This window comes from Salminus brasiliensis, chromosome 5, assembly GCF_030463535.1.
Source record: "Salminus brasiliensis chromosome 5, fSalBra1.hap2, whole genome shotgun sequence".
Classification (NCBI taxonomy): domain Eukaryota; kingdom Metazoa; phylum Chordata; class Actinopteri; order Characiformes; family Bryconidae; genus Salminus; species Salminus brasiliensis.
Window position 1 is genome coordinate 5,082,757 of NC_132882.1, and position 20,196 is coordinate 5,102,952.

General features: G+C 41.2%; 2 protein-coding genes across 2 annotated transcripts in view; one reads left to right on the forward strand and one right to left on the reverse strand.

Annotated features, from left to right (window-relative positions):
- Nucleotides 1–1,165, reverse strand: part of actr3b (actin related protein 3B) — a 34,144-nt gene extending 32,979 nt beyond the window's left edge. Inside the window, exon 1 of the mRNA XM_072679280.1 lies at nt 874–1,165. Within this exon, the coding sequence (XP_072535381.1) occupies nt 874–917 (44 nt within the window). The 5' untranslated portion in view covers nt 918–1,165. The remainder of the gene's footprint in view (nt 1–873) is intronic.
- A 4,829-nt stretch (nt 1,166–5,994) lies between these two features.
- xrcc2 (X-ray repair complementing defective repair in Chinese hamster cells 2) lies at nt 5,995–9,181 on the forward strand. Its single transcript, XM_072678686.1, has 3 exons — nt 5,995–6,068; nt 6,696–6,777; nt 7,862–9,181. Exons 1-3 carry the CDS (start codon nt 6,030–6,032, stop codon nt 8,656–8,658), a joined length of 918 nt encoding a protein of 305 aa, XP_072534787.1. The 5' UTR covers nt 5,995–6,029; the 3' UTR covers nt 8,659–9,181.
- Nucleotides 9,182–20,196: the final 11,015 nt, after the last annotated feature.

Consider the following 20,196-nt stretch of genomic DNA (forward strand, 5'->3'; position numbering starts at 1 on the left):
TCATCCACAACTCATCCCAAAAGTCCTAAAAATGATGGAGCACCACCACCATCATTCCAGAGAACACAGTTCTTCCACTGCTCCACAGCTCCTCAATGCTGGGGGGCTTTATATCCCTCTACCAGCCCACGCCTGGCTTTATTAGCCAGCATGGTGCCAATAGGCTTATGTATGTCTATTATATTGGTAGTATGTCATAATAATAAAAATAATAAGCACCCCCTGAGCAGAGAGAGTTAAGGGCCTTGCGTAACAAACCCACGGCCCCGTGATCAACCAACCAGTGCCCAGACAGCCACCACTGTCCATAAACTAGCTGGACTTTAAGTGACTGTAAGAAACCACACTGGTTCCATTAAAAAGACCACACACTGCTGATTATTACATTACTGCCTTATTATATTACTCTGTCACAACCCTATTATAACCCTCAGGATCCCTCTCAGGCAGTCAATCAGAGGATGTCAGCCCACACCATATCTCATCTAACTGACTATTGACCTTGGTTGCCCCAGTCTTCACCCCATGGCAACCAGCATCTCAGCAGCTCAGATCAGCAGCCATGAAGTGTCCTGCATCCATATGGCCTCATTAGGGAGCAGAACACAGCATAAACAAGATATCAAAGCTGTCAGAAGAAGAAGGAGGAGGAGGAGACAGCTGGCAACAGTTGTAGCTACAGTGGTCACCAATGCTGACCACGCCATTTCTCCTGCCAGGAAAGAGGACCATGCATTGGAGCCTTTGGAGGCATTGCGCACATAGTATTATGTAGAGGCGAGCATTGCAGACACAGCTGAGAGGGGGCATGGGGGGGGGTGCAGGGATAAAGCAGGCCATAAACAGCCCAAACTCACTCACTCACTCACTCACCCCGTCCCGCAGTCAATCACGCACGGAGGTAAGCGCACTGCCATGTCCTGACGACCTCCCCAACACGACTAGCGTCCGCCTGGCCTGGTGCGCTCTGACGCAGACCCCTTCCCTGCCGTAGTACCCAGTAACGCTGCCTTATGCGCCCTGTTTATGTTTTCATCCTTCCAGCCGTGAGAGAGAGCGACGGGGAGAGGAGGGAGAGACTACTTCCCGAGTAAAGGGCGAAGGGAAAAAATAGAAACATGCTGGATCCGCCCATATCTCTCTCATATGGTGGCCAAAAATACGGAGTGCGCAATGGGAACCGCTAGGACGCACAGCTGCTGCTGCTGCTGCTGCTGCTGCTGCTGTTTCCCCTCCCTCCCACGAAAACCTCGTTAAAGAAACACCTACACACATTTACCCTGTTTTACATGGAATCTGTAATAGTTAATAATCAAAGTATTTGAGATTTATTGGAGTATTTCTATCGAAGTGTAAATCCAGGGTTTGTTTATGTGTTCGTCTGCGTATTTTCCTCCAACCACCAGGGGGCAATCTGACACCACCTAAAATCAGAACATCAAAACTCTTATTTTTAATCATTTGAGTTAAAATTGCATTTTTTTTCATTCTTTACAGCCTTAATTGTATATTGTACATAACATGCTATAAGTAAAGTCTATATTGGGTTAAATATTAATATTAATAATATTATTATTAAAAAATAATAATATTAGCTGTCCTATATTACACATATTGTTATAAATAGTTACCGTTATACTGAAAACCTGCTATGGACACTGTCCCCAAACCCTTTAGTCTTATAGTAAGGACTTTCTTTGACATTAGTATTAGTGCTGCACCGATACTGAGTCAGTATCAGTATCAACACAGTATCAATACATAATAAATAGAGATCCCCGATACCATGAAGCTCACTGACGCCCTACTTTTTCATTTTTTACATGGAATATTTCATTATGAAACCATACATTTAAATAACCAGTAAAAGTCATAAATAGTTATCATTAATAAACAGACATTTAATGAAGCTTTAGCACTTTTTGTCTCTGTGATGTTTATTGATTGAGTTTCAGCAGCTTGTTTAAAGGAAACACTGAAGTTTAGTATTTTTACACAGAGACGAGATCCTGAATGTGAAATCTGCTGCAGAAGCTCGTCCTGCTTCTAAACCGGTGTTTCTTCACGGCTCTGAAATGTGGATTTAACCAGCAGTTAAAGCTGTTTGCTGAAGCTGAGCCAGATTCTGCTTCCCTACCTGCTCGTGTTTCTGCACTGTGGCCATTTTTATTATTTCAGCTCTGAAGCTTTTCTAATGTGCCGTTCCTCAACCAGTAAACTCTGTTCCTTCAAGATTATTAGATCAAAATAGTACCACCTATAAAAAGTGGAACACGGTAAATATCAGGATTTAGAGCCGTCTATCCAGGATTTCAGTCCACGTATCAAGTATCAGTACACGGTATCTACAGGTACTTGAAAATCTGGTATCAGTATCAGAAAGGAAGAGGTGGTATCAGTGCAGAAATCATGTAGCCATGATCTATCTTTCTTTTAATGTTATTTATTTTACTCCAGTCTTGGGTGCACAGAGAGCATTATCAATATAATAGTTCTGGTGAAAATTCTTGCATTTTTTAATATCATAATTTATTCTGCAGAAAAAAAAACTATTGTGATGTTGTTTTTCCCCAATATGATGCAGCTCTAATGGGTACTATGATGCTTTTGTGGAATTCAGTATCAGTACTTGGTATCAGCAGATACTTAAAAATCTGGTATCGGCAGATACTTAAAAATCTGGTATCGACAATTACTTAAAAATCTGGTATCGGTAGATACTTAAAAATCTGGTATCAGCAAATACTTAAAAATTGGTATCGGCAAATATTTAAAAATCTGGTATCAGCAAATACTTTAAAATCTGGTATCAGCAGATACTTAAAAATCTGGTATCAGCAGATACTTAAAAATCTGGTATCGACAATTACTTAAAAATCTGGTATCGGTAGATACCTAAAAATCTGGTATCAGCAAATACTTAACAATCTGGTATTGGCAAATACTTGAAAAATTGGTATCTGCAAATACTTAAAAATCTGGTATCGGCAAATACTTTAAAAATCTGGTATCAGCAGATACTTAAAAATCTGGTATCAGCAGATACTTAAAAATCTGGTATCAGCAGATACTTAAAAATCTGGTATCGACAATTACTTAAAAATCTGGTATCGGTAGATACCTAAAAATCTGGTATCAGCAAATACTTAACAATCTGGTATTGGCAAATACTTGAAAAATTGGTATCTGCAAATACTTAAAAATCTGGTATCGGCAAATATTTAAAAATCTGATATCAGCAGATACTTAAAAATCTGGTATCAGCAGATACTTAAAAATCTGGTATCGACAATTACTTAAAAATCTGGTATCGGTAGATACTTAAAAATCTGGTATCAGCAAATACTAAAAAATCTGGTATTGGCAAATACTTGAAAAATTGGTATCTGCAAATACTTAAAAATCTGGTATCGGCAGATACTTTAAAAATCTGATATCAGCAGATACTTAAAAATCTGGTATCGGCAAATACTTAAAAATCTGGTATCTTGACTTGACAAGAGATAATTTCTTATTTTACTTACTTCACTATTCAAAGTAACAGATACACTCTATTGACAAAAGTATTGGGACACTTGCTTTTTTTTAATAAAGGAATTTAAAAAGGGTTTATCCTGCTTTCGATGGCGTAACAGCCTCTACACTGTTAAAAGTATCAGATCCATGAGGAATGTTTGGAGGTTCTTCAATTTAAACCTCTTAAGATGCTTTAAGGAACCTTTTTTCTTCAAAGAACCTTTTCTAGAAGGTTCCTAAAAGCACCTCCACAGTTTCAAAGTAAAGAACCTCCAGACGTTCCTCAAGGATCTTATTCTTTTAACAGTGTACTGTCCAAAGAAGAAGGCTTTCTACTTTTTAGATTTTAGAGGAGCATTGTAGTGAGGATTTGATTGCATTCAGCGACAAGAGTGTCAGTGAGGTCCTCATCATCCCCAACTCCCAAACTCATCCCAAACCCATCCCTAAATCCCCAAGTCATCTCAAAAGTATTGGGCGGTGCACCACCATCATTCCAGAGAACTCACTACCATGCTAAAAAAAGGAATATAGGGAGTGTCGTCTTCATTAAAATGCAGTAAATGGTTAAATATGTCTTTTTCTTGGCCCTGTTGTAATAATTCATTAAAGTAATAATTAGATAGTTATGAGATTTTGATTTTATTTAGTATTATGTTATAAAGGTGTTGGAACTTGGGATGCATTTTGTCACAGAAAGCACCATATTCACCATATTCACCATACTCTGACTTAAATCAGTTCATTTCATGGTCAGCTTTGTGACAACGTTGCTGACCCCATTCAGTGTCATGTTACTGAAGCCCCCTTTTAAAGCTCATGACATCTCAGAATTGATCAAATACTGATCTATCTTCAGTTCACTGAGATGTTCTGCTTATCTGAGCAGTGTTTATTTACTCCAGACACCTCCAAAGCTCCTCATGGGAGTCTAGTGTTATTTATAGTCGTCATCCAGCACCTGGTTTGGTAAATCAGTGCTTCTTCAAAATGAGAATTCTTCTTCCTTCTTACTGTATTTTGTGATTTTTCAGATGTATCTGTTAGGCGTGGGCTAGTAGAGGGGTATAAAGCCCCCCAGCATTGAGGAGCTGTGGAGCAGTGGAAGAACTGTGTTCTCTGGAATGATGGCTGGTGGAGCTCCATCCAGTACGTCTTGGATGAGTTGGGGATGATGAGGTGGGGTGGTGATCATCATCCAACATCCTGACCTCACTACCACTTGTGTCCCTGAATTCAATCAAATCCTCACAGCAATGTTCCTCCAAAATCTTCCCTGGACAGTAGAGACAGTTACTCCAACAAAAGCAGGATAAACTCTTTTTAATATCCTTGATTTTAGAAAAAAACATGAATAAGCAGGTGTCCCAATACTTTTGTCCATGTAGTGTATACAAATCTGTGAATGCATTAGTTTGTATTGTAGTATGTAGTATTGTAGTATGACTGAGCTGTGTGTTTCTTTGTGCTTGTGATGTATCTGATGTATCTGTTATTGTCTATTATGTTTTGTACATAGGATAGTATGCAAATCCATAAGGACTCTTGTTTTGTATATTTAGTGTATTTAGTGCTGTCCTGTAGAGTGAACCTCACCACAGGCATTTCAGTGCATAAATATTAAAAATATAATATATTGTGATATGATGTGCAGATGACGACAGACCTTGACCTGATTTAGCTTTAGAAAGCTTGGTTTTCTGATTTGTCTTTATTTTAAATCATATTTATAATAGCAGAATAAAGGTTTTAACAGTAAATAATAATATAATAATAACTAATTGAACAAAATTAAAGTATAAATGTAGCTAAACTATATATAAAGATCTAAAGGTTTCCCTCGATGTAATAAATCATTTTCAAAACAGTGTAATAAATTGCTCCCTCGGTTTACAGAGGACCCTTTAGTTAAAACAGAGAGAGCAATTAATATGATTAAAATGTATCAATTAATTTAATTGATGGAATGGTTTATTAAATATATTAAATATTGTGATATGATGTGCAGATGAAAACAAACCTTGACCTGATTTAGCTTTAGAAAGCTTGGTTTTCTGATTTGTCTTTATTTTAAATCATATTTATAATAGCAGAATAAAGGTTTTAACAGTAAATAATAATATAATAATAATTATTGTGTTAATAATAATTAATTGAACAAAATTAAAGTATAAATGTAGCTAAACTATATATAAAGATCTAAAGGTTTCCCTCGATTTAATAAATCATTTTCAAAACAGTGTAATAAATTGCTCCCTCGGTTTACAGAGGACCCTTCAGTTAAACAGAGAGAGCAATTAATATGATTAAAATGTATCAATTAAAGAAACAGTTAATTTAATTGATAGAATGGTTTATTAAATGGAGGGAAGCCTCTACATATTATTGAGATATTTTGGTGATTTATGGGGTTAGTAAAAAAGCGTAGTTGGGGGCTTTTATTTTGACGAGTTGTGAAATTCATTCCCGGAAGGGGAGTCTGGTGTTTTTGCGCGAAGCTGGAAGACTGGACGATGACAGAGAGAGTGAGGATGGCCCAGAGTGGAGCTCAGGTACACACACACACACACACACACACACACACACACACACACACCAGCTTATATCAAACTGAGTGAATGGTATATGACAGACTTCCTCACTTAACTAAGCCTGCCTATTGGACAATACACTATATGTCCAAATATTTGTGGACACCCCTCCTAAAAATGCATTCAGCTACTTTAAGTTGCCCCTATTTCTGACACATCCCTGTAGAGAGGTACTGCCAATAGATTAGGACTCCCTGCAGGAGCAGATCAACATGACCCCACTGGCTCCATGCGGCCCAATAATGCCAGGCGTGGGCTAGTAGAGGGGTATGAAGCCCCCCAGCATTGAGAAGCTGTGGAGCAGTGGAAGATCTGTGTTCTCTGCTATGATGGATGGAGATGGAGCTTCATCCAACATCCTGATCTCACTAACACTCTTGTGGCTGAATGCAATCAAATCCTCACAGCAATTCTCCTCCAAAATCTAGCAGAAATTCTTCTTCCCTGGACAGTAGAGACAGTTACTCCAACAGAAGCAGGATCAGCTCTTTTTAACACCCCTGATTTCTGCAGAAACAACGATTGCGCAAGTGTCCCAATACTTTTGTCAATTTAATGTGTATTTACGGGGTTTCATTTACTCCACAGCTGTTAGCCAGAATTGAGGGACGACAGTCACTGAAGGACATTGATCAACACCTTTTCCCTGAAGATGCTGGTCCAGCTCAAGGTAAGAATGACACTGATCAGCCACAACAATAAGACCACCTACCTATGATTGCATAGGCCCCACAGAACAGCCAGAACAGCTCTGACCCATCGAGGCATGGACTCTACGGACCTCTGAAGGTGTCCTGTGATATCCGGCAACCCTTTAAGTTGTGAGGTGGGGCCTCCGTTAGCTTCAGTGAGCCTTGGGTGCCCTTGACTCTGTCGCCGGTTCACTGGTTGTCTGACCTTGGAGCACTTTTGGTAGGTACTGACCACAGCATACAGGGAAAACTTCACAAGACCTGCCTGATGTTTTGGAGATGTTCTGACCCAGTCATCGTCTAGAACATCACAGTTTGGTTCTTGTCAGAGTGTCTCAGATTCTTACTCTTACTCATTGTTCCTGCTTCAGCACCTCCATCACCTTCCACCCCTTGTGGCCAGATAATCAGCGTTCTTCAACTCAGTACAAACACTACATGTCCAAATGTTTGTGGACACCCCTCCTAATGGATGCATTCAGCTACTTTCAGCTGTTGTACCAATTACTGACATAGATGTCTAGTCCCTGTTCAGAGAGCACTGTCAATAGAATAGGACTCTCTGCAGGAGCAGATAAACATGAACCTATTGGCACCATGCTGCCTAATAATGCCAGGCGTGGGCTAGTAGAGGGGTATAAACTCCCCCAGCATTGAGGAGCTGTGGAGCAGTGGAGGAACTGTGTTCTCTGGAATGATGGCTGGTGGAGCTCCATCCAGTAAGTCTTGGATGAGTTGGGGATGATGAGGTGGTGTGGTGATCATCATCATCCAACATCCTGACCTCACTTACACTTGTGTCCCTGAATTCAATCAAATCCTCACCGCAATGTTCCTCCAAAATCTAGTAGAAAGCCTTCTTCTTCCCTGGACAGTAGAGACAGTTACTCCAACAAAAGCAGGATCAGCTCTTTTAATACCCTTGATTTTAGAAGAAACAATGAATAAGCAGGTGTCCCAATACTTTTGTCAATTTAATGTATACAAATCTGTGTCTGCATTAATGATTGTAGTATGACCGAGACTGAGCTGTGCCTTCTTTGCGCTTGTTTTTGCATCCAGGAGACGTTGTCGAGTTCCATGGAGTTGAAGGCAGCGGCAAGACCGAGATGCTGTACCACCTAATGACCCACTGTGTCCTCCCCAAGGACCGCGGAGGGCTGGAAGTGGAGGTAGTGTTCGTAGACACAGATTACCACTTCGACATGCTGCGGCTGGTGAGCGTCCTGGAGGCCCGCTTGACCCGGCCAGCGAATGAGAACGCAGACAGCTCAGAGAGGGAGACGGAGGAGGTGGTGCGTTCCTGCCTGAGGCGGCTCTCCGTCGTCCACTGCTCCAGCTCCGTCCAGCTGCTCCTGACGCTGCACTACCTGGAGGGCGTCATCTGCAGCCGGCCCGCTCTCTGCCTGCTGGTCATAGACAGTATCTCCGCCTTCTACTGGGTAGACCGCAGCAGCGGGGGCGAGAGTTTGGCCCGGCAGGAAGCCAACCTGAGGAAATGCACCGAGCTGCTGAATAAACTCCGGAGAGACTACGGCATTGTGGTTTTTGCCACTACCCATGCTATAATGAGGAATTACTCGTCTGCAGCCGGATCCACAGCGCATGGGTCATCGGAACCGAGTGGTTCTACGCCTTCTTGGAAGAACGTTACAGACTTTGACAAGCCTTATCTTTGCAGAACGTGGCAAAGGATACTGACCCACAGAATAGTGTTCTCTAAAGCAGAGCAGAGTCTTGTGGCAGTGGATGGGAAGCAGGTTTTCTCGGTTGCGTGCAGCACGGTCAGGACCAAAGCTGCTAAAAGATGTACGTTCTACGTCACAGAAGGAGGGGTTCAGTTTTTGGAGGGGCAGTGATGAATATGTGACTATGGGGCAGTGACTTCATCTGAGTGTCTACCCTGTAAAACGCTATATAACATTAGAATAAAGTCAGTGGTCAGTGAGAGTGTGTACCCTGTAAAACTCTATATAATAAACATAAAGTCAGTCGTCAGTGAGAGCGTCTACCTGTAATTAACTTTATATAACATTAGAATAAACCCAAATAAACATCAAGGCAGTGGTCAGTGAGAGTGTCTACCTGTAATTAACTCTATATAACATTAGAATAAACCCAAATAAACATAAAAGTCAAGTAAGTGGTCAGTGAGGGTGTCTATCTAAAAGGTCACTGGTTAGCTAGAAGGTTTCTGATCTTCTCTGTGAACTGATGTGTTCAGTTCCACCAGTAGCTCACCAGGTTTACCGAAAGGTTAATAAAATGTATAATGGTGTATGTATAATTTTATTTTTGCCCCACAGGACATTTTATTTTGCTTAACAACACTGTATTGTATTGTTTTTACTTATTTACTTGTTACTTATTTTACTTATTAAAGACTACTGTATAGTACTATATGCTGTATGCTGTTAAAGTAGGTGAATGCATTCATCAGAAGGACTGATCGTAGCCTTGAGAAGATCGTCAACAGTTAATTCAGTCAATTCATGAACTTGAACTGAGGCTGGAGTCTGCGCATCAATAGAGGCCACACACAGACGTCTCCAGGATAGGGGCTACAGCAACTGCATTCCTAATGTCAAGCCCCTCCTGGACCAGAGACAGCGTCAGAAGGGTTTTACCTTCGGTAATAGTGACAGCGTCTTATTCAACTGGACCACTTGCATCCTCCCGGATAGATTTTCTTCATCTATAGTGCGTTACTCAGCAACTGCCAGGAGTGTATAGAAGGCTTTTGACAACAGAGCACTGAGGCCTTGCTGGGGTTTGAAGTTATGATCTCCTCACACGTGCTGAGCAGCAGTTAGACTGTAGGGCCGGTCTAGAGCTGTGAAATTACGCTACATAAAAACAAAGCTCTGATTAAATTTACCTTTCCCTTCTTACTCAGACTCAGAAATGTACACGGCTTCACAGCTCTAGAACGAAGTAACTGTCTAACTGCCTAACTTCCAAGAATCCCACCAATAATAAGCCCTAAGTTGAGTTGAGGCTGTACTTTAGTCTGGTTAGCTCGGGTTAATCTGTTTATCTGACCCCAAAAAGGGGCTCTATTACAGCCACTAACCCAGCCGACGCACTGTGTGTGGACTGTTGGCTAGGTGGGTTCTCGGTGAGCATGGGCCCAGTGCCCATTGCGTTTCTAATGGAACATATTTGGGCTTCCTAAATTGGCCCCATTGTTACAGCCCACCTTAATCTCACATAGGTCCCATCTACAACCCAAATGGGGCACATATTTAAACCCTTTCGGTCTCATCACTGACCCTGGTGGCCATCCATATGCGGGGCCAACAGGGAACCCGAGGATAAAACGTTCTGGTTCCCAGATGGGTTCCCCGTACAGGTCCCACATGGACATGTTAGCTGGGAGGAGCGATATTCAAATAATGCAGAAGTGAATTGTGTGAATTAAACACACAACTCAGTGATCAAACATGAACAAAAAGGGGTCTTAAGGGGGAATCTGGAGAAATATTTGTCCACTTGCTGTCAACATTTGTGGATGGCGTTGCTATGGCAATGAGAGATGACCAAAATCAGACCCTGCTTGAATCTGTTTGGCTTGGTGAACCTTCTGCCTTGCGTTTTACCTTGTGTTAGGTTATGCCCCATCTCTCTCCACTCAAATATTATTGTATATGAATATGAATATATGACGTTCAGGTTGACAGTTTTACATAGTTACACACAGTAAAACCAGCAGTGACATGCTTTGATAACTGTCCGCTCACATGAAACAACAGGGTAGAATATAAGGTGGAATATATACAACAACGGCCAGCGTTAGGGAGGTATTAAAGATGTTTGGAAATACCGAAGCAATTTGAAAAGCGCAGGCTTTGAGGACTGCGTTAGCTTTCATTTATGGGTATATGGGGTGTAACTGTTCTCTGTTTTGAAAAACACACTGTCTACATTGGAACTACAGCTTTAAGTGGTTACTGTATCCATAGCTTCAGTCTTTTTTCTCATGAATTTCTCTGAACATCAGTAGACATACAGGCGCAGCAACTGCCTTTGAACAACCAACAAGTAATGCAGATGCTTAAAGACACATAACAGATACAACCCAAAAAAAGGACTCAGCATCATAGCAGAACCACTGGACAGTCCAAAAATTTCCCCTTTTACCTCTCGTACAGTTCTTGGTTTTAGTGCTATTACACAGTATTTGTGAATGTGTTTGGGACACCCAGCAGTAAATAGACTAGATAAATCAGAGCTTTTTTCCTGATCCAGGTCCACTTGCTCCATGAGTTTGGCACATTTGGTCAAACTGTCAACTGTTTTTGATCCTGGGAGCAGTCCAAAGAATCGATCTATGGTCTTCTTAAAATCGATGGCCTGGGGTTTGCTTCTAGTGGACTGTGCTGGAGGTGTGGAAACTATCCGCTCTCACTGATATGTGTGGTGGTGCATGATTGCCTCATTTTGTCATGTGACTGCCTTGACCAATCGCCTGCATGGCTGAAAACCTTCTCCTACCAGAATTGCTTCTTGTTTGCAGGGGTTCCTGCACTGTGAAAAGCTCTTCACTGCCGGAGTGTTTGTACCCAAAGACAAAAAATAACAAACGTATGAACCATGGTCCTATTATATCGCTAAAATGTGTGCAGAAACGTGGCGTTCGAAATTGCGTAGCCGATCCACTGGTCATATGGAATTCTGGGTGCAGGACAAGTGTGAAACTGTCCTAAAACATTAGTACTGGAAGTTACTAATCTAAAGGTAAAAAGGTGCACGTATTTGTCTAACAGTGAAAGTCTCAAATATACTGTAACCCCCTACGTCACCATGATAATATTCAGTCTCCTAGGAAGAGTTTCAAAAAAGCAAGATTTAGCCTGATAACATAAGACTAACAGTGATGACTATTGTGGTGGTGAGGAGTCGGGAGAGAGTACATTATGACTGAGCTGCCAAAAGACTGCTAGAGTACATGTGTGTAAAGACTGTTAGAGCCCCAATTGGGCCATTATGTTTCTTTAAGTTTTCGTTTGGGTGTGGTGGAAGGTATTGGTCGTTACTTGAGCCCTGTGATTGTGTCGTCTCTGAGCCCCGCTGCCTATCAGGTCATGGTGGTCACTTCCCTTTCCCCAGGGGTCGTGCCACACTACCCCATAAAAATGTCCCTCAACTCAGAAAACCAATGCGATTAGAAGTCTGAGGTCTGTTTTTAAAGTTTTCCTAAAAAATAAGACTTCAGGAGGGATCATTGAACAAGCACTGATAAGATCATAAGAATGGGCCTTATTCTCCAACCGCTCTTATGAAGAAATGTCTTTTTGAAACCCACCTACGCAGGTTCTTTTTACAAAGATTCGGACATTCACGGATGGTTTTCCTATTTAGGATTTGTTTCGTTTACAAGGACAATGGGATCCAGCATTATAAGAGCAGAGGTGTGAACAGTTCTGTCGTCTCATGAATCTGGCGTAGACTTTTTGTTAGGACAAGAACTAATTTCATTTAATTCAATTTTATTTCTATAGTTGTCACAAAGCAGCTTTGAAAGAGGGTCCGAGCTTCTTTTAAGCAAGCTGAGGGCGACGGTGGCAGGAAGAACTCCCTCAAAAAAAGAGGAAGAAACCTTGAGAGGAACCAAGGCTCAAAAGGGGAACCCATCCTCCTCTGGCTAACACCGGATAGCAGAACACAGGACACATGCTCAGTGTTAATGTGGAAGTCCATGTAGGCTGAACAGTCATGCAGGCACAGCTATGCAGTTAGTGTAAATGAAACAATGCAAAAATCCAGAGCAGGATAGCATTGCATTGGGCAGCAGGGTGGCCGAGAGCTGGGTCGGGCAGTACTGGGACAGAACAGTCAGAGAGGGGCATCTCAATACTTGGGAGAGAGATATAACAAAAAGACAAAGACAGGAAAACCAAAGGAGTTAGGAGAATATGGCAACATATTGGTGAGTAAACACAGCAGGAGAGCCTGAACCAGGGGGTAGGCAGGCACCAGCACCCAACTATGAATGGACTCGCTCCAACAGCAAGCAGACAGCAGGGGGCAGCTCAGGACGGGGGAGACAATGAGGAAGAGGTTTAGGAATATAAAGAGTGTGGTGTGAGGCCTGTAAGGGAAATAGTTAAAAAGACAGCAGTAATGATCAAAAGCATGTTCTCAGAGTAATACAGAACAGTGGTAAGATATAGGCAGGCTACAACGGCAAGGAAAATTCCTCCCTAAGAATTTAAGGCTATTTCTTAGTAGAAATTTGTAGCCCACACTTCTTCACTTGCATTACTGTCCTAATTAATATCAGTTTTATAGGCCCTAATATAGAACCCAGTGGGACTCCACAAGTTATAAACACCATAGGTTATGCAAAACCCTATGTTGGTTGGTGTGGTGCTACAGATAACACCACTACCTGCCACTAAGCTACCACACCATGTGGGAGACTGAGGTTCAATTACTGGTCTAGGTGACTATGCTGTGCTACACCAATAAGAGTCCTTGGGTAAGACTCCTAACACTACATTGGCCCACCTCTGTAATACGAGTAAACAAGTCGCTCTGGAGAAGAGTGTCAGCTTCATACCATCATTATAGGAACTGTTGAGAAGTTCTTCAATTTGAAACTGAGGAGGAACTCCTTAAGATGCTTTGAGGAACCTTCAAAAAAAGCTTTTTAGAAGAAAAAAATATTCCTTGAAGGTTCCTCAAAGCAGATTAAGAGGTTCCTCCAAAATGTCAAACTGAAGAACCTCCAAAAAATGCCTCAAGTATGCAGTGTCATCTACAAAAAAAATTCTCCTATACTGCTTAATGATACTGGAGAGAACATGGCAAGGGATCCGAGACCCTTCCCCCATATAGCAGGTGTGCTTTGGATCATTGTCCTGCTGGAGGATCTGCTGAAACCTGATGGAATCTTTAAGACCATGTATCTGAACATTACACGTCCACAACCATCATTCACAGTGAGAATGAGGTACACTATATGTCCAAATGTTTGTGGACACCCCTTCTAATGAATGCATTCAGTTACTTAAAATCACACACTTTGCTGACATAGATGTGCAAATGTACATCCACACAGCTTGTCTAGTCCCTGTTGAGAAGTACTGCCAATAGAATAGGACTTTCTGCAGGAGCACCATGCCTAATGCTAGGTGTGGGCTAAAGGGGTATAAAGCCCCCAGCATTGAGCTATAAGGATGATGAGGCGGGATGGTGATCATTCAACATCTTGACCTCAGTAATGCACTTGTTGCTGAATGCAATCAAATACTCATGGCCACGCTCCTCCAAAATCTAGTAGAAACCCTTCTTCTCTGTATGCTGTTAAAATGATAAGATCCTTGAGGAACGTTTGGAGGTTCTTCAATTTGAAACTGTGGGGGAACCTCTTAAGGTTAAAGAGTCATTTTTATAAATAAATGTGGGGTTTTTTTTTACTAGAAAATAGATCCTCGAAGGTTCTTCAAAGCACCTTAAAAGAAATTCCTACACAGTTCCAAACTGAAGAACCTCCAAACGTTCCTCAAGGATCTTTTAACCATATACTGTCCAGGGAAGTGTCATGGAGTGCTAGGCCAGACACAGAGGGACAAACACTCGCAGAGATGGAGTCAAAGCATGCAGATTTATTAATGCAAGGGGATAAACAAAAGGGGGCAAGTGAGGCAAAAACCGAGCTGCAGTGTCGAGGCTTCTTAAATACCCCCCAATCCCAGGTGAAACTCATGAACATGAAACGAACATGAACACAAATGAACATGAGTCATGAACCGATACACATGAAAAGAACCAAACACATGAACCAAACGAGGCGGAAGTCCTTATTTGGGCCTGTGGCATCATCTGCCAAATCATACACAGCATTTTAATCTGCGCTTTTTTAGTACAGTAAAAACTAAAGGAACCTAAAACTAACCTAATTAACATACTGAGTTCACCAGTTTCATACTCAGCTCACAGATGATGAATGTGGTAGTATCTGGTTCTCAGCTCTGAAATCCTGAACATGTGATTATCACTAATAGTCTGTTTCTGTCTTCAAATCTTCATTTTAACACATTTACTGATACACTGGCTTAATATTATTGGGCAAATTAAAATCACAATAGTTTTCAAACAACAAAAATAAAAACTCCATCCATCCATTTGATGGACACCATCCATCAAAATCAACAAGCCCTCCTTGGTAAAGAGACAGTTTGTCCAGAAAGCTGGTGAAATGTTCACCACCATTAATGGTGTCCATTTAGATCTGACCTGTTTCTCAGACTACTGAAAACCAGCCTTCCCCAGCACCCCCACCTCAGACTACTGAAATAACTCTACAGAACTGAAGAAACTGATTAGCAATATTAATCAATATTAATAAATAGTTTAATCCATATTAAACACTGTTAGTATAACAGTGAGGAAACAGCAGATTAAACATTGTAATTGTAGCCAGAGCAGCCCCTGATACACACCTCAGACACTTCTACTGCGGACCGAACTGGACAGATATGGGCAGTAATCTGGGCTGATAGTAAACTCACTCATATGCTTGCCATCAAAAGGTCAGTGCATGTGAAGCCGGTATGGGGGGTTAGGTTTAGGTTTAATTTAGATGTAAGTTCTGCTCAGTTTAGGTTAAGACTAGGTGGTTAGAATTAGGTTTAGGTTCAGTAAATTAGGCTTAGGTGTAGGTTGAGGTGTAGGTTGTGTTAGGTTTAGGTAAATGCTTAGTTTAGAATTAGGTTTAGGTGCAGTAGGTTAAGATGAGGTGTAGGCTGGGTTCAGTTTAGGTTGGGTTAAGGTTAGAATTAGGTTTAGGTGCAGTAGGTTAGGTTTAGGTGTAAGTTAGGTTAAGGTTAGAATTAGGTTTAGGAGTAGGTTAGGTTAAGGTTAGAATTAGGTTTAGGAGTAGGTTAGTTTGAGGTTAGAATTAAGTTTAGGTACAATAGGTTAAGTTTAGGTTGGGGTGTAGGCTAGGTTTAGGTGTAGGTTAGGTTAAGTTTAGGTGATGTTGAGGTTAGGTTTAGGTGTAGATTAGTTTAGGTTTAAATTAGAATTAGGTTTAGGTGCAGTAGGTTAAGTTTAGGTTAAGGTGTAGGTTAGTTTGAGGTGTAGACTAGGTTTAGGTGTAGGTTAGGTTAAGTTTAGGTTAGGTTAATCTTAGAATTATGTTTAGGTGTAGAGTAGGTTAGTTTGAGGTTAGAATTAGGTTTAGGTGCAGTAGGTTAAGTTTAGGTTGAGGTGTAAATTAGGTTAGAATTAGGTTTAGGTGTAGATTAGGTTAGTTTGAAGTGTGGTTAGGGTTAGGTGCAGTAGGTTAGGTTTAGGTGTAGATTGAGGTTTAGTTTAGGTCAGGTTAAGGTTAGGTTTAGGTGTAGGTCTGATTGCTGGGTGTCTGGGTTGGGTCAGTTATTGGTGTAGATGTAGTGTTTTCTCTGCTCTTCCTCCTGTTAGTGGATGATTGAGTGTTTAGTGTTTGGCCTGCATGCCGCCTTGTATTTATACTCCAGTGACACAGGAAGTTATGGATGACCAGGTAACAGCTCCTAAAGGCTCAGGTGTTCAGCGCTCTCAGAAATATGTGTCATAGTTTTTGTTTATAATCATTTCTAAGGGTTTCAGACAAGGCAGTGCAAAAGAATTAGGCAACCATGAATACTGTTTAAAACCTCGCATCTCAGCTGTCAGTATGTCTACCTGTAATTAACTCTATATAACATTAGACTAAACCCAAATAAACAAAGTCAGTGGTCAGTGAGAGTGTCTACCTGTAATTAACTCTATATGACATTAGAATAAACCCAAATAAACAAAGTCAGTGGTCAGTGAGAGTGTCTACCTGTAATTAACTATATATAACATTTGAATAAACCCAACTTTATTGTGAAGCCGTTGTTTACAGGAAGTAAAAGGAAGTGATGTACGTGTTGGGTTGTTTTTAACCCGGGTAAAGTAAAATGGGCTCTCATCTGGTCTCAGATCAGTCCGGATACAAACCGCATGCTAATGTCAGGTGTAAACATGCCCTTGTAGAGGCGAATGTGTTCACACTGCTATAGCATGTTGCTCAGATGCGTCTCAGACAACCTTCTGAAGTGGTTTTAGTGATGGGATTTGATCTGGTTTAAATGAGTCTTGGGTCTGTTCACACTTTAGGCGGTTTTATTAGGTACGGCCTGATCCAGATATAACCCTGATACTCAACACGCATGAAGTGACCAGGGTCTTAGTCTGTTCACACTAGCTAGAAATAAAGTATTTTGCAAAGAGGTGGTAATGGGTTAATTAAAGCCCACTGGTGTGTGTGTGTGTGTGTGTGTGTGTGTCTGTAATAAAACACAACAACATTATTGCATTTTAGTCAGAGGGTACCCTTTTGTCACATCCCCTAGTCACATGCACACCCACGCATGCACACGAGCGCACACACACACACACACACACATACACACACACACACACACAAATCAGTCAGTAAAAGGAAATGTGTGGAAGCAGGGCAGTGAAAGAATCAGTGAGACGCTGTCTTTTCACACACTGCTCCCTCTTTCATTCGCGGAGGCCCATTTCCCCCTGCACCTGGACTGCTTTACACATCCTCGCTAGCATCCTTGACCTTTAATGAACCCCCCCTATTTCCCATTTCCAGACAAATAACAGAGCTTCAATGTCAGATTAATTAGCGCATAAAACTGCTGTGTGTGTGTGTGTGTGTGTGTGTGACATTTTGATTCAAAGCTCTATTTACTTTTATTGCTCCGTAACTGTGGTAAAGGTTTATATTGGTTAAACACAGATAAATAGTGACTCAAATGTCCATTAAATGACGCTGCAATGGGAACGTAGGTCATTTATCTATTCATTATTTGGCTTAATTATGTGTAAAGTTTGCCACACACTCTTTCAGTGATAAGGAGAAAGTGTTATTAGAGCACAAATTAGCAAATGAGGCAAGAACACATGGCCATGTGAAGATAATCTGGCAGCTGAGTACACTTAGTTGAGGACACTCCATTAAAACCTCTGTCTTTCTGAACAGATTCGAACATCTGGAGGTCTGATCTTCATGTGATCAGCACTGAGAGATGGAGGTAATCTAACTATCTAACTCACACACCTGAAGAAACCTCTTAAATCATCATTTATAAGCCCCCCCCCCCAGAAGCCTCTTAACTCGTACACATCTACAGCCTTCTTTCTGAAGGCCTCTGGGAGCTCTGCTCTTTGGATCTGTCTGTAGGATAAATGATCAATTTGTAAACTTTGCATCCTGCCCTGTCTAATCCCGACCTTAAAGGGGTTTACAGAATACCCCAAATGGGGACGGGGGGAGGGGGGGGTCTCAGTTTTGGGGGCTAGCAACATGTGGGCACTTTTGGATTGTCTTGGGTAAAGATTATAATCTGGTGAAGAATAAAGCACAGTATCTCTGAGTACACCTTAGAGAGAGGATTTCAGGGGCGAGAGCACCCAGACTATCTCTCCCTGTCTCTCTATCTATCTCTCCTTCTTCTCTATATCCTTGCTGTACTCACTCTGATCTTTCCTTTTATACCATATAGGTAGTATTATCCATATAATAGGTATAATAATAGTATAATAGTATAATAATAGTATATAATAATAATAATAATAATAATATACTATTACATTATTAGACTATTATTATTAACAATAATAGTATACTAGGTGCTATTGCTATGTAGTATTTGCCTCTGGAGTTATAACCTCATTACTTTATTCATGATCCATCTATCATGTATCATGTAATTCAGGTTATTGTGACCTTAAACCAACATGATGATTTACCTACTGGTTTCCATTGTTTATTATTCTTTCCTGTATTCATATCATAATGCTACGCTAACTCCTAATAATGTTCTTTAGTGTTCATGTTTGAAGTTACTCTGACATTACTCATAACATACAATCCTGACATCAGTAATTATAATCATAATCATTTTCATGAATACAGGAATAAAAAAAAATACCCTCCATGGCTATGGTCATACCGCTCCAGGGCTGGGAGGGTTACTGATTACCTGTTTCAAAAGATTACTATATTAAAGTAATGTAATTAAATTACTTTCTGTCACTTTTGAATTACCTGTCTTTTTTAAAGCCACATATTTAAATATAAAGTATTACTCCAAATACCAAATATGTTTATTTACCTAAAAACTGAGCAACGTTTAGGGGTTCTTCAATTTGGAACTGTGGAGGAGCCTCCTGAGGTGCTTTGAGGAACCTTCAAGAAAAGGTTAAGGCCTTAGAGGCTCCTGCACAGTTTCAAACTGAAGAACCCCTGAAGGTTTATCAGGGAACGTATTATTTTAGCAGTGTAAAGCACCTTCTTCAATACCACAGTACAATAGAGGGTATACATTTGACGCCACAGGTAGTGGGAGTCACTGCGGCCAGTCTGAATGCTGCTAACACAAAAACGCTGCTGTGCGACAGACTGTACAAACAGATTCAGCAGGAATTCAGAGCGAAAGAGAAGAGAAGCTAATGGATTTGCCTCAAATCTCAAAAACAGCTGGAATTCAGGCACAGAACCACGTGGGAGCTCACTGAGTGGTGAAGTCAGGCTCTGAAAACAGGTGGGAAAAAAACAAGCCCACTGGAGTTGCGAGTTCAGCGACATGCTAAGTTCCATTAAATTGGAAAGCAAGCAATCCTGGATGAGCCAGTCCACTAAAAGAGCCTGAAAACAGTGGTAAACACTCCTAAGACCATTTTCTCGACTCGGTGCTATATGTGGTATATGAGGCTTTATCCTCTAAACAGGTGGGATTTGAGCCTCAGCTGGATGTTCCTGCTACATGGCTGTCCATGGATTGTTGGTTCTTTGGTAATGTGGATGTATCGCTGTGGAGTCCAGCTGTCTTAAGCTTGAGCTAAACAGTTGGCTGTTTTCCCTAATAAACTAATAAACACTGCAGCCGTGTATTGCCATTCAGTCCGACTAAAGGGGGGCGTGTTCCAGCGATACATCCACATATTTGAGGATCTCACCTGGTCACTGAGGCCAGAACCACCAGACTCATAAACAGGTTCTTCCCACGTGCTGTTAAACTGGTCTCACCTGAATACCTGAATACCTGAACACACACACACACACACACACACACACACACACACACACAGACTACTACTGATCACTCTGATCCTACAGTTCTCTTACCATACCCACAATGAGCTCCACCAGCTCAGGGCCTGTGTGCACTCTGCACTCTAACTGGAACTGGCACTAGCTGCTGCACTTAGGATACCTCAGCATACACACCTGAGCTTCCTGTAGTCTTCCATTTACACACACTACACACAGCACTGCTCTACAGATTTACTCCAGTTTACTGTTAGTATAGTAACTTAGTCTGGACCTTAACTTAGTCTGGACCTGTATTCATAGTCTATGC

Coding starts and splice junctions, on each gene's coding strand:
- xrcc2 (XM_072678686.1), top strand. CDS start 6,030: ATGACAGAGAGAGTGAGGATGGCCCAGAGTGGAGCTCAG. Junction 6,069..6,695: donor TGGCCCAGAGTGGAGCTCAG/GTACACACACAC, acceptor TTTACTCCACAG/CTGTTAGCCAGAATTGAGGG. Junction 6,778..7,861: donor AGATGCTGGTCCAGCTCAAG/GTAAGAATGACA, acceptor TTTTGCATCCAG/GAGACGTTGTCGAGTTCCAT.